The sequence below is a fragment of the Mus musculus genome, chromosome 10 (assembly GCF_000001635.26).
Source record: "Mus musculus strain C57BL/6J chromosome 10, GRCm38.p6 C57BL/6J".
In the NCBI taxonomy this organism is placed as follows: Eukaryota; Metazoa; Chordata; class Mammalia; order Rodentia; family Muridae; genus Mus; species Mus musculus.
This window is the reverse complement of record NC_000076.6, coordinates 59608313-59620291: the sequence shown is the minus strand read 5'-3', so window position 1 is coordinate 59620291 and position 11979 is coordinate 59608313. Positions and strand designations below refer to the sequence as shown.

At 45.4% G+C, this 11979-nt stretch overlaps 1 protein-coding gene across 3 annotated transcripts in view; it reads left to right on the top strand.

The window, feature by feature from the left end:
- The first annotated feature begins 2882 nt into the window (after nt 1-2882).
- Nucleotides 2883-11979, top strand: part of Mcu (mitochondrial calcium uniporter) — a 170426-nt gene continuing 161329 nt past the window's right edge. The window contains exon 1 of one of the 3 annotated variants that reach the window (XM_030245012.1): nt 2883-3768. Coding sequence is in view for 1 of the 3 variants with exons in the window: in NM_001033259.4 (NP_001028431.2) it covers nt 3622-3768 (147 nt within the window). In the remaining 2 variants the exon portion in view is untranslated. The remainder of the gene's footprint in view (nt 3769-11979) is intronic. The other 2 variants (NM_001033259.4, XM_006513468.2) reach the window with 2 other exon arrangements.

Below are 11979 nucleotides of genomic sequence, written 5' to 3'. Positions count from 1 at the left end.
GGAGGTTATATGACACCTTTTGAGAGATAGTTCTCTTTTTCTACCTTTCTTGGGTTCCAGACCAAACTCAAGTTGTCAGACAGGTGCAGCAAGCCCCTCTACCTGCTGAGTCAACTCACCGGCTCCCATGTTAAGTGTGATTTCAAAATAATCATGCATACTATATTATTTATAGTTTTATATCTCATACACGATTTCAGCCAAACCAAAAAAAAAAAAAAAAAGCACAGAACTACTGTATTCTTTTCTTTCTTTCTTTTTTTCTTTCTTTCTTTTTTCTTTTCTGAAGACAGCGCCGCACATAGCCCAGCCTGGTCTTGAACTCTAGGAACTGAGGATGGCCTTGCACTCCAGACTTGACCTTGCTTCTATTTCCCAACCACTGACATTAGCGGTATGTGCCGCTATGCCCAGTTTACTTTAATAAAGAATAAGTACATCATTTCTTGGTCTTTTGATTAAGTGTGAAAGTGTAGACAGGACAATTCTTTTTGTTGTTGTTTATTTTTTATATTTGAGATAGATGAACTAGAGTTTTGTCTGTGTAGCCCAGGTTGGCTTTAAACTTGGCCATCTTCCTACCTGAGCTTTCCTAAGGTTGGATTATAAGAACATGCCAACACCCCCCCCCTTTTTTTTTGAGATAATTTTTCACTATGTACTCCAGGAACTTGTAATTTTGCCTCAGCCTCCCAAGTGCTGGGATGTAGCACGTGTGCCAATATGGTTGATCTGTGGATAGTTAACTTTTGTATATGGTTGGATAATATTTTGTTAAGCGATTGAAGTCTAATTTACTTGGCAGGCACTTTATTGGAAGATATGGAGGTTATCTTCAACTTCTCACCAAGTGTGTGTCCTTCTTTAAAGATGTGTTACGTCTAGAATGGCCAGCGCGTCCCTGACACATGAGTGGCAAAGGGTCCATCTTAGGTTTGAGGACTCCGTTCTGCTGAACCCTTTCTCCGTAGTAAGCCTGGCCAACCAGTCCCTGTAGTCCTCTGCCACCGAGGGAAGGTTTTATTTCACTTCTTTTCCTGGGTGAAGATAAATGACAGTTGTTTAGTTCAATTGTTAGATCTACATTATAAGATCGTGGTGTACTGGTAGATGCTATATGTAGCCTAAGGTAGGGGCATCAGAGATTTAATTTTCATAGATATGAGATGATATATTTTGGAATACAGCAATGCCTCTAGTTTCAGATATGTACATTAAAAAAAAACACTGTGACTTTTCCCCCAGGTTGTTTTCTTTTGTTTTATATTTCCCCCAAACATCTAGCTATGTAGTCCAAGATGGCCTCCTAATCACAGAAGTCCTCCTGCTTCAGCTTCCCGAGTTATGTGATCACAGGTGTATGCTACTGTGACTGGCCAGTACTGAATGTGGTTCTTTTTTCTAATGCCCAGGACTAAATCTCAGTAGTGCAGGGTAGACATTGGAAAAACAGAAGAACGGCAATTCTAGTGAGATTTCCCAAAGTGTAAAGCAGAGACAGAGATGGAACACTCTTGGCCAGGGCCTGGAGTTATCAAAGAAGAAGGAAGAGGAGGAGGAGGAGGAAGAGGAAGAGGAAGAGGAAGAGAGGAAGAAGAAGAAGAAGAAGAAGAAGAAGAAGAAGAAGAAGAAGAAGAAGAAGAAGAAGAAGAAGAAGAAGAAGAAAACAATCTAAAACCCAAAGGCGAGACAGAGAGAAGGGAATGTGCAGTATGGCTAAATACTTGAGATGCTGTGTTGGTAACTATAGATGGGTAAAAGGCAGTTGTGACTGAAGTTGTTCCAGCAATGCCAAGAATTCCAAATGGGGGCTTGTTGCATTCAGCTGTTGAGATGGAGCTCATTCCTCAGGTCCCAGGTTTCTCTTGTGGAACTTAAAGCTCTTTGGGGGTCACCAGGAGAAACCCACCATCTTACTTTTCTGGCCAAAGAATTAACTGAGAAGTTGGCCAAGGAAGCAAATTCTAGTCAAACTTTAAAGAATATTATTAGAACAAGTAATACAAATTTTAATTTTTAAAACTTCATGTAGGGTTATATAGCCTACAGTGATGTTTATTAGAATTTTTAAAAATCTAAACCTTCCCCCACTTGGATTTTAAAAAGGAGCTGAAAGAATTGAGTGGCTCTTAATAAGAAACAGCTCGGAAGTCTAAGAAAGTAGAGGAACTGCAGGTTTCCTTTGTTACACCACATTCAACGAACCATTGCTAGGAACTTAGTTTCTTGTGTAGTGGTTCTCAACCCTCCTAATGTTGTGACCCCTTAATACATTTCCTCATACTGTGGTGACCTTAAACCATAACACTGTTTTTGTTGCTATCTCATATCTGTAATTTTACCACTGCTTTGAATCATAATGTAAATACCTGTGTTTTAGGATAGCCTTGGGAAACTCTTGTGAAAAAAACTTTTGACGCAAAGGGTCGCGACCCATCGGTTGAGAAACCTTGTCCTGTGGCAAGTCGTGTTTTCAAGAGAAAGTTGAGTGAGGTCAGTCCAAGCCAGGCATGATGGTTCATGCTTGTGATCATAGCACTCAGGAGGCTGAGGCAGGACGATCATAAGTTCAAGGCTAGCCTCAGGATGTAGTATGACTTAATCTCAACAAAAATCCGAAGTACTACAACAAAACAACAACAACAACAAAAAGGGTAATTCTACGCTGGGTGTGATGGTCCATACCTATAACCCCCAGCACTGGGGATGGTGAGGTTGGAGGTGAGTTTGAGGTCATCCTGGGCTACATAGAGCATTGCCGGTCAGGCTGGGCAACATAATGACAGTCCCCCGTATCCCCGACCCCCCCGCAAAAAAAAGTTATTCTCAACTGTGTTCTACTTGCTATCTTAGCAAAATTATGAAACTTGGTTCATCTTTACATGGCTTTATTACATTGCTGGCGTCTTCTGTTTTTGTAGTTTATTTTAAAAGGGAGACCAAGGTCAAACATGGTAACGAACAGTGTTGCTTTTAGAGAGGAATGCGGATCTAAGGGTGCTGGGGAAAAGAATCAGATGTTTCAATTGTGTAGCGTTCTGTTCATTCAGCCCAATGGCAGGTACTCATCCTGGGAGTTTGAAGCTACAACCATTCTACCTAATACCATGCTACACAGCACTGCCATTGGATAACTTTACAATTCAGGGTTAGTCTCGGCACATCCAAATGCTATCTGTTATGGATGCTAACTTTAGACATGCGGTCGAGAGTTGTAGCCAACCTCCTTAAAATGACCAGTTGGGTGCTTAGGCAGACAACTTAGAACACTCAGAACTCAACTCGGAACAAGCTCTGCACAGGTATCTATTTCCCCTAGCTCTCTTATCAAGTCACTTGGTAAAGATTAGCCAAATCGAACGGGCAATCCCTTACTGCTCCATTCCCAGAGGCTCGAACGCCAGAGACCGGTCCCCTAGAATTTGCCCGTAAGGTAACTCTGGAAGTGACAGACAGCCCGAAGCCGGGATTCTCCCGCCTTTTGATTGGACTTTGCAGGAAGCCCCGCCTCAGAGGCTTGACTCAGGACTGCAATTGGCCTAGTGAGGCTGAGTGGCGGGTCTTGGCCACGCCCCTGCCGTCCGCTGCGCTGCCTGGGCCAGCGCCGTTTCCAGTTGAGAGATGGCGGCCGCCGCAGGTAGATCGCTCCTGCTGCTGCTCTGCTCCCGGGGCGGCGGCGGGGGCGCCGGCGGCTGCGGAGCGCTGACTGCCGGCTGCTTTCCCGGGCTGGGCGTCAGCCGCCACCGGCCGCACCAGCAGCACCGGACGGTGAGCGAGCGCGGCTCCGGGGAGGGCGGGGCGGCGTGGGGAGCCGCGGGCAGGCCGGGGCGCCCGGCGACTTCCCTCAACTCGCGGCCGCCCCGGGGTGGCGGGCCACCGAGCCGCCGTGTCCTTCAGCGCCTGCGGCGGCGGCGGAGAAGGCAGGGCGGGCGGGAGGCAGGAGAGGAGGAGGAGGGGCGACAGCAGGGATGTTCCCGCAGGACTGGGGACGCCAGGGCGGGGAAGGCACGGGACTTGAACCTCTCCCTGACCCGCCTCCGGGCTCGGTCCCTCCTTCCGTCGTTTCTGACAGCTTTGCTCCAATGCTCCCGAACTGAGCCCGGTGCAAGTTGTCCCCTTCTCACCTCCTCTGGGCGGGTTGGAGCGTCCGGAGTTGCCGCGGTTGCCGGTGTGTCAGGAGAGTGGCAGTGCCATGCTGCTGGGAACTGTCCCCGGAGAGCACCCCGGGACCCCAGGAGGCTGCTGCCTCGCCCTCTCCCGGCCCCCTAGGAACACGCAGGGAGGAAAATCAAACTTTATCCTTCTCTGATCAGGTCCCCTGCCTGTGCGTGTTCTGCTTCCTCGAGGTGGATGCTGCATTGCTTCAGGAGGCAAACACCATCCCCTCGGGTTCTTAAAGATCCCGGTGGTCCCTTCCGAGGGTTGTGCACGCGTGCCCAAAGGAAGGGCAGCAGGCACAAGAGAGGCGGCATGGCAAGTTGTTCACAGAGGGAGAGATTTAGTGATTCCATTAATCAGTTCTTGCCGGGTTTCATTGCTTGGCAAAGAAGGAATTCTGTCAGTAGCCCAGGGGCGTGTGTATGTGTAGTGTTGGCGGTATGGTACCTGAGCTTGGCATGGAGTTCTTGACCTAACAGGTCAGCAGGTTCCCTTCCTTTGGACTTTCGAGGCCCATATGTGTTGGTCTCTGGCCAACTCTTGAGAGAACAAGTGTAGGTTTAATTTCATAAGGTGAACTTGTGTAGTGTGATGAGAAGGCTCACTGCAGCTGGCCCAATAGAGAAGGTGCTGCCTTCAGCCCGTGCATCATGATCTGTCTTGTTCTGTTTCCCTGTCTCCTAAGAGGAAAGGACTAGAGCTTTGCAGAGAGGATAGCCCTAGACCTGTGGTAGCATAAAATTGTGGGAACGCACTATGAAAAGAACCGAGGCGCTGAGAATACAAGATAGTATTGCTATTATTAGTGGTAGTGATGGACCTGAGCTTCCTTCTTGTGAGAAGATTGTACTTTTTCATATTTGGCATACTGACATTGCTTTGCTAAAGCTTTTGGGTGAGAGCCGAGTTTTTCTATAGTTCAATTCTGATTTGCATGTATGATAGCCTCCAGTTATGTTCTCTGAAAGACATACAGGCCACCCCCAAAATGTGATGGCAGTCTTTTCCCTCTGAACTATTGGAAAATTTCCCGAGCTATCTTTGTTTTCCAATGAAGCATCCTCCGATTTTGCAGTTTGTTCTTAATACTGTTTGGGTGTGGTATTCAAGTGGTGTTTGAAAATGTGTGCCTCAGATGCACCGGTCTCTGTGTGTGTCTTCCTTGTAGAGCTACTTCAGACAATATTCTTCTGTGCTATTCTGGGGTGGGTAAAAGTGATGAACTGAATCTGTAACTGAAAGCACAATTAAAAATGAAGTGTTATTTTTGAAGGGCAGAAGTGTTGTCATGGAAATGGTGACTTGTAAATGAACTTAGGAGTCCAAGGTTTGAAAAGAGGTGAACGTGCTTGTTTCAACACGTAGAAGCAGATTCTGAATTTCTGTTCCAGTTGCTCTAAAGCCATCATGAAGGTACCCCCATCCGATTTTCTATGATTCTTCATGTGGCATTCCGTTTGAAAGATGCCTCTTACGGATTTAACTCTTGATATTTCAAGCCTGAAATTGAGGCCCAGAAAAGAGAAAGACTTGGCCAAGATTGCGCAGCTGAGAAGACTGCTGCCCTCTTGGTCTTCTTTTTATTGTATCCTAAACTACAGTTGCCTTTGTATCTCTCCCTTCTCTTATAAAATTAACCCTTTGTCTGCCAGGGAAGTCTTTGTGTTCCACAGTCTCCAGGAGTAGGAATCGCTAAGTGGATATGGTTTTGAGACACATGTGGTAGGAGACTATGGAATAAACCACTTGATCCTACCTGGGGAGGCACTGGGGCCAAGCGGACACATCCCGTGTGTGCAGCAGATGGCAGTCTGCATCGAACCCGATCACAAGCCCAGCTTGTGGCACTCCTATTCAGCAGTAGTAGGGACAGCAAATTGGAGCCAAGGGTCATAGCTAATAATAGCTGCTGCTGCTTCTTGGCTTGAGTCACATTTGTTTGTTTGTTTGTTTGTTTGGGACAGGGTCTCACTATATAGTGGAGGTCCAGTGGCCTCTTTTCTTGCTCTTCCTCTCTCTGGTGTTGGGATTATAGGCATGTGCCACCGTGCTCAGCCAGCCAAGAGTCATCGTTTTAAAAGGAGCGTAGATCAAATAGAACTTGAATAAAATGGTCAACGTGGTTGCACAGTTATAAGCATAACTCCCCCATTAAAATGTAGTCCAGCCTTCTCTCCAACACAGGGTTTGAAATCAAGCCTTACTTTGTTGCCCAGGCAGTCCTCTAGTTCCTGGCTTTAAAGGGATGCCCCCTGCCTCAGTTTCCCACCTAGCTGAGACTAAAAATGTGCATCCATGCACTCTGACTTTAGAGCAGCTGTCAATGGAATACATAGGAGTAAAGATCAATGGCTTTTCCAGGGTTGTTTGTTTGTTTGTTTTTTGCACCATGTAGTGTGGCTTTACTTCTTGTATAAAGAGCCTGCTATGATCTAACTCCAGAGCACCTACAGTGACTATAGCTGTTTGTTGCGACCCTTCCTGTGTGATTAGTGAAGGTGGCTGCTATTTCCAAAGATGCTCCTTGGAGGGGAGCTGCCTTTCACTGTGGGCTGTGCAGTTCCTTTGCTAAATCAAACCGCTTCACCGGGGATTAGGACAGCCTGAATGTTGGCAGTTCCTAGTGGTCAGCCTCTGGGCCCAGTTACAAAATCATAAGCTGCCGTTACACTGTTACAATTTGTAGCTCCTCCTCTCCACACTTTGCAGTGTCCTGGCAGTAATACTATTGCAACTTACCTGAGGCTACTTTGTTTAATACACAGATCCCCTCTGCCCCACTTCCTGCACCTTCCCGAGGGGAGTATACAGCCAAGGCTGGCTTCCAGCTACCTATGCAGTCAGTCCAAGCTGGTCTTGAACTTGCAGTGATCCTCCTGCATGCGATCCTGGATGAGAATTCTAGTCTCAAACCCTAATTCTCTTGAGTTTCTCCTGGTCAGTTTCTGTTTTTTTTTTTTTTTTTTTTTTTTTTTTTTTTTTTCTTTCTATGCTGCATTCATGCACAAAAATTCTGTATTTGAGCTGGCTTCAGCACTGGCCTCAAGTGTTCCATACATATGCACTGTTAAGCAGATTCTGCGTCTGAGCTTCAGCCATAACAACCCCCAGTCATTCCACTTATGTCTAAGGTCCATTTCAGGCCAGACACTGACATAAATAAAACTCCTTGCAAGTCTAACTCCCTCACTTCATAAATCTAATAAAACAGAGGAGTGACATCTGAGGTTATATTTGTGGCAAATAAGAAAGCCGGGATTGAGCTTACTTTAAATGGAAGGCTTGGTTTATATCTTAACTTTGGTGATTCCTGCCTCATAATTTTTTCCGTTCTCCAATCTAAATCCTAATAGAATTTATTACATTCAGGATGCAGATTGACAGTGTACTCAATCTGTTAGCTCTGTGGTGACCAGTAGCTTTCTGTTCATAATCAGTTAAAATAACGACAATTACCCAGATTATTAGGAATATATGCTTCCATTAGATTCCAAACAGGTTGTTTTCTGTCTACTAAAGTGTTGGACTACTGAGGGTCCTGGGTGAATTGGTTTAGAACACACTTGTTTTACTTTCATCTTAAAAATCTTATTTATTTTGAATCCTGTAAAATATTTTAGTGAATGAACATGGATTTATTCATCAAATTCTGATTATTTGATCATTTTAAGGCTCCGAGAACTTTATCTTATGCTCTGTGAAACTCTTCATACAAGAAAAAAAAAACTAAACAGAAAATTCACCATTAAGAATTATGTAGTCAAAGACAATAAAGTGACAGCCAACCTTTCTATCTTATGTTGGGGCTTCACATACCTCCTGTTAGGTCTTCTACAGTATGGTGCCACTATGGGACTCTTCACTGGGATTGAGGCCAAGAATATATTTTACTATTTTAGGATATGTGCTCAGCTTTTGAACCTTTTTTCTTAATTGGACTGATTAATGCTAAGCCAGGGCTCATGGACACATTTAAACTACTAGAGTATGTTATTCGGAATATTATAATTATTGTACACAAGTAATTCTAGAACAGAACCCAGAAGCCCTTAGAGCCGTAGTTCTCAACGTGTGGGTCATGACCCCTGGGTAGGGAATTGAACAACCTTTTTACAGGGTCTCCTGAAGCCATTGGAAAACACAAATATTTACATTACAACTCATAGCAGTAGCAAAACTACAGTTATGAAGTCGCAATGAACATAATGATATGGTTGGGGGTCAGCACAGCATGAGGAACGGTATTAAGGGGTCACAGCATTAGGAAGGTGGAGGACCTCTGCCTTAGAGGATGCAGGCACCTGAGAGTGATGGAATGGATTTTCATGGTATCCGTGAATGCAGAGCTGAGAAGGCCTGTTACTTTCTCTATTCCCCCGTCCAGTTCTTTTCCTTCTAAATTACATGGTTGTGGATTTTGCTCTAAAGTGTTAACACTGGTTTTAAAAGGTGAGTTGGAAAAAAAAGTTATCTAGGGTGTAATTCTTAGAGTAAGTGCAGAGCGTGAGTCAGGCTTGAGCAAGTGTTCTCTGATACGCATCAAGCTTAAGAAACACCTGCCAGGAGGAATTTCTTTTCTGGTCCAGTTTATTTGGAGTTCTGTAGGCTTCTTGTATGTTCATGGGCATCTCTTTCTTTAGGTTAGGGAAAGGAAGACCAACGAGTGGATACTTTGTTCCTTCTTAGAATGGGTAACAAAATACCTTTGGAAGGAGTTACAGAGACAAAGTTCGGAGCTGAGACAAAAGAAAGGACCATCCAGAGACTGCTCCACCTGGGGACCCATCCCATATACATCCACCAAACCCAGATAGTATTGCATATGCCAGCAATATTTTACTGACAGGACCCTGATATAACTATCTCTTGTGAGGCTATACCAGTGCCTGGCAAATACAGAAATGGATGCTCACAGTCATCTATTGGATGGAACATAGAGCCCCTAATGAAGAAGCTAGAGAAAGTACCCAAGGAGCTAAAGGGGTCTGCAACCCTATAGGAGGATCAATAATATGAACTAACCAGCACCTCCCAGAACTATGTATCTAGTTGCATGTGTAGCAGAGGATGACCTAGTTGGCCATCAATGGGAAGAGAGGCCCTGGTCTTGTGAAGATCATATGCCCCAGTACAGGGGGAATGCCAGAGCCAGGCAGTGAGTGGGTTGGGGAGTAGGGTGGGGGGGAGGGCATAGGGGACTTTTGGGATAGCATTTGAAATGTAAATGAAGAAAATATCTTATTAAAAAAAGAAAGAAAGAAAGAAACACCTGCCAGGCCTGGTGAGATGCTCAGGGACTAAAGGCACTTACTGCCCTGGCGGAGGACTAGAGTTGGGCTCCCAACACCCATGTCAGGCAGCTCACAACCTCCTGGCACTCCAGCTCCAGGGCCGTCCGGTGCCTCTGGCCTTCTCTATGGGCATCTGCACTGACACACATGTGCGTACCCATACATCCACGTTCATCATTAAAACCCCCAAAAGTAAATCTTTGAAAAAGCTGTCTCCTGCAGGTTGAAAACAAAGGGGAGAAGCAACCCATTTATTTCTGTGCACTTCGTAAAATGCTTGCAGTGAAGACAGCTGTGTAAAAATGAAGGCTGGCATCAAGCAAATTAATTTTAATAAGCCTAGTGAGCTATTGGCCCATAAACTGTATACAGACTTGAATTTTTTATAGTCATAAAAATATAACTTGGTAAATGATATCACCAACTGGATCTAACAGGATGCTAAAGGGAGCCTTTGATGCAGTTCTGAAGTAACTAGATAATGGGACATCATATCTTGACATCTCTTAAAGGCAATGACTTTTTCGAATGGATGTTTTGGGTGATGTTAAATTTATTAGTCTGTAAGAAAGTGGTGTTTGCCTTCCTCACATCATTGCTAAAGCTTTCCGGTTTTGCATGTTTGCTGCTGTTTATTGTCCAACTAATCATTGGCGGAAGCCTCGTACGTAACAAGCTCTGGGAAGTTGCCGAGGTGGACAGCCAGCAGCTCACGGTCCAGACGGTCTTAATAGGTACCGAAATCCTTAAGTTGTCTTGCCTCCCAAGACAGGCGTGTGTCATGCTTTTTGTCTATTCTGAGTGATGTTACAGGGCGTCTCAAGATATTAATGTCTGCTTTAAACTTTGATGCAGAGAAAATTCAAGTGATTGATAAATTGTCAAACAGAGCCAATGAGCTAGCTTGCACTACCCGACCTCTGCAGTGTAGAAGGATTTGAGGGCATTGGCAGAGTCCTTTCATTCTCACTGTTAACCCTGCGAGAGGCATTGCTACCCCAGTTTTGTGGGTGCGGACCCTGAGTATGGGTTTACTTGTCTTTAAGTACCAGGAACTGTTTCAGCGCTAGTGATGGATGGGGAACCACTTTGGCTTTTGAGCTGAAGCTAATACTGCCTTCCTCTTGCCTCCTGCTCCCCCTGCCTCTCCCTTCTTCCTAAGCATCTGCTGTAGTTTTCCGAGAGACCTCAAGGTCCTTCCTACTGTCTCCAGTCCTTAAATCTTTCCCCGTGTTCCCTTCAGGTGCTAGCTGGCTGACTGAGACTGCAGTCTGAGTCAGGCTTGCTTCCTAGGGGTCTTGGTAATTTAATCTGGAATGCTAAATAGTCCTACTAAACGAGGTAATTGTTGGGTATTGCTTCTATACTGGATAGTTCTGTGATGTTTTCTAGTGGACTCTGTGACAAAATGCTCCACCTACAAAGGTTAAATTACCCAGAATCACTTGGAAATGATGTGTAGACGTCCCTTGTGAGTCACAGTGCTAGGGAAGATGGTGCCTTTGGTGGATCAAGCAAGAGTCACAGTGTGGCCAGGGGACATGGTGCAAGCACATGATGGGTTATGCTGGTGCTCTCTCTCTCTCTCTCTCTCTCTCTCTCTCTCTCTCTCTCTCTCTCTCTCAGACAGGGTCTTTCTATGTAGGCCATGCCTGTCCTAGAACTCACTGTGTAGAACAGGCTGGCCTGGTACCTACAGAGATCCGCTTGCCTCTGTCCTCTGGGTGGTGCTGGGATTAAAGGCATGGGGTGCAATGCCAGGCCGTTTTTGCTTGTGGAGGTTGAGTAGGAGTGGTGGCTACTACCTGTTGGAAGCGGGAAGGCTTCCCTGAGGTGGCCTCACAGTGCTAAAATGTGAAGCAAATGTATGCATGTGGACTGGAAAAGCATGGTTGGTGTTTCAGGCCATGGAGATGTAGTGCAACCGTGTAAAGGGGGAGGGGGGGGATTGTTCCAGCACAGTATGGACAAGATCAGGTGAGGTGAGCGATGGTGGTGATATCAATAGTAATATTTATCAGCTTCACTTCACCGGGTACTTTATATTTAATCTTCAGTTTTTGAGTTACCTCAAGATGTGAGTACTCATTTTACAGATAGTAAGACTGACTTACCTCTGTGATCAGTTACGTGATCTGTCCGGGACCATAGTTGAGAACACTTGTTTAGGACTACACACTAGCAAAGGCACGCTTGGCACACGTCATCCTGAGCGAGCCTGGCTCCAGCCTCTGTGATAGTCAAGTGTATCAGACTGTGAGCGTGAAGTGACTTGCAAAGGAGCTGAAAGTTTATTCTGTACAGCAGTGGCCCTTTGCAGGCCAACACCATCGTGGAACGTGTCAGAGATGCCCTGTCGTGAGTGTGTATATGCAAATGCCTGCATACAGGTTAAACTGAAGAAACATGTGTGGTTTCCTTTCTGCTTAAGAGGGACTTACTAGGGACTCATTCAAGTTGATTTTACAGCTGAAGAAGCCGTGGTTTGAAAATACAAAAATGAAACCGTTGCTTCTAAATAGGGTTGCTG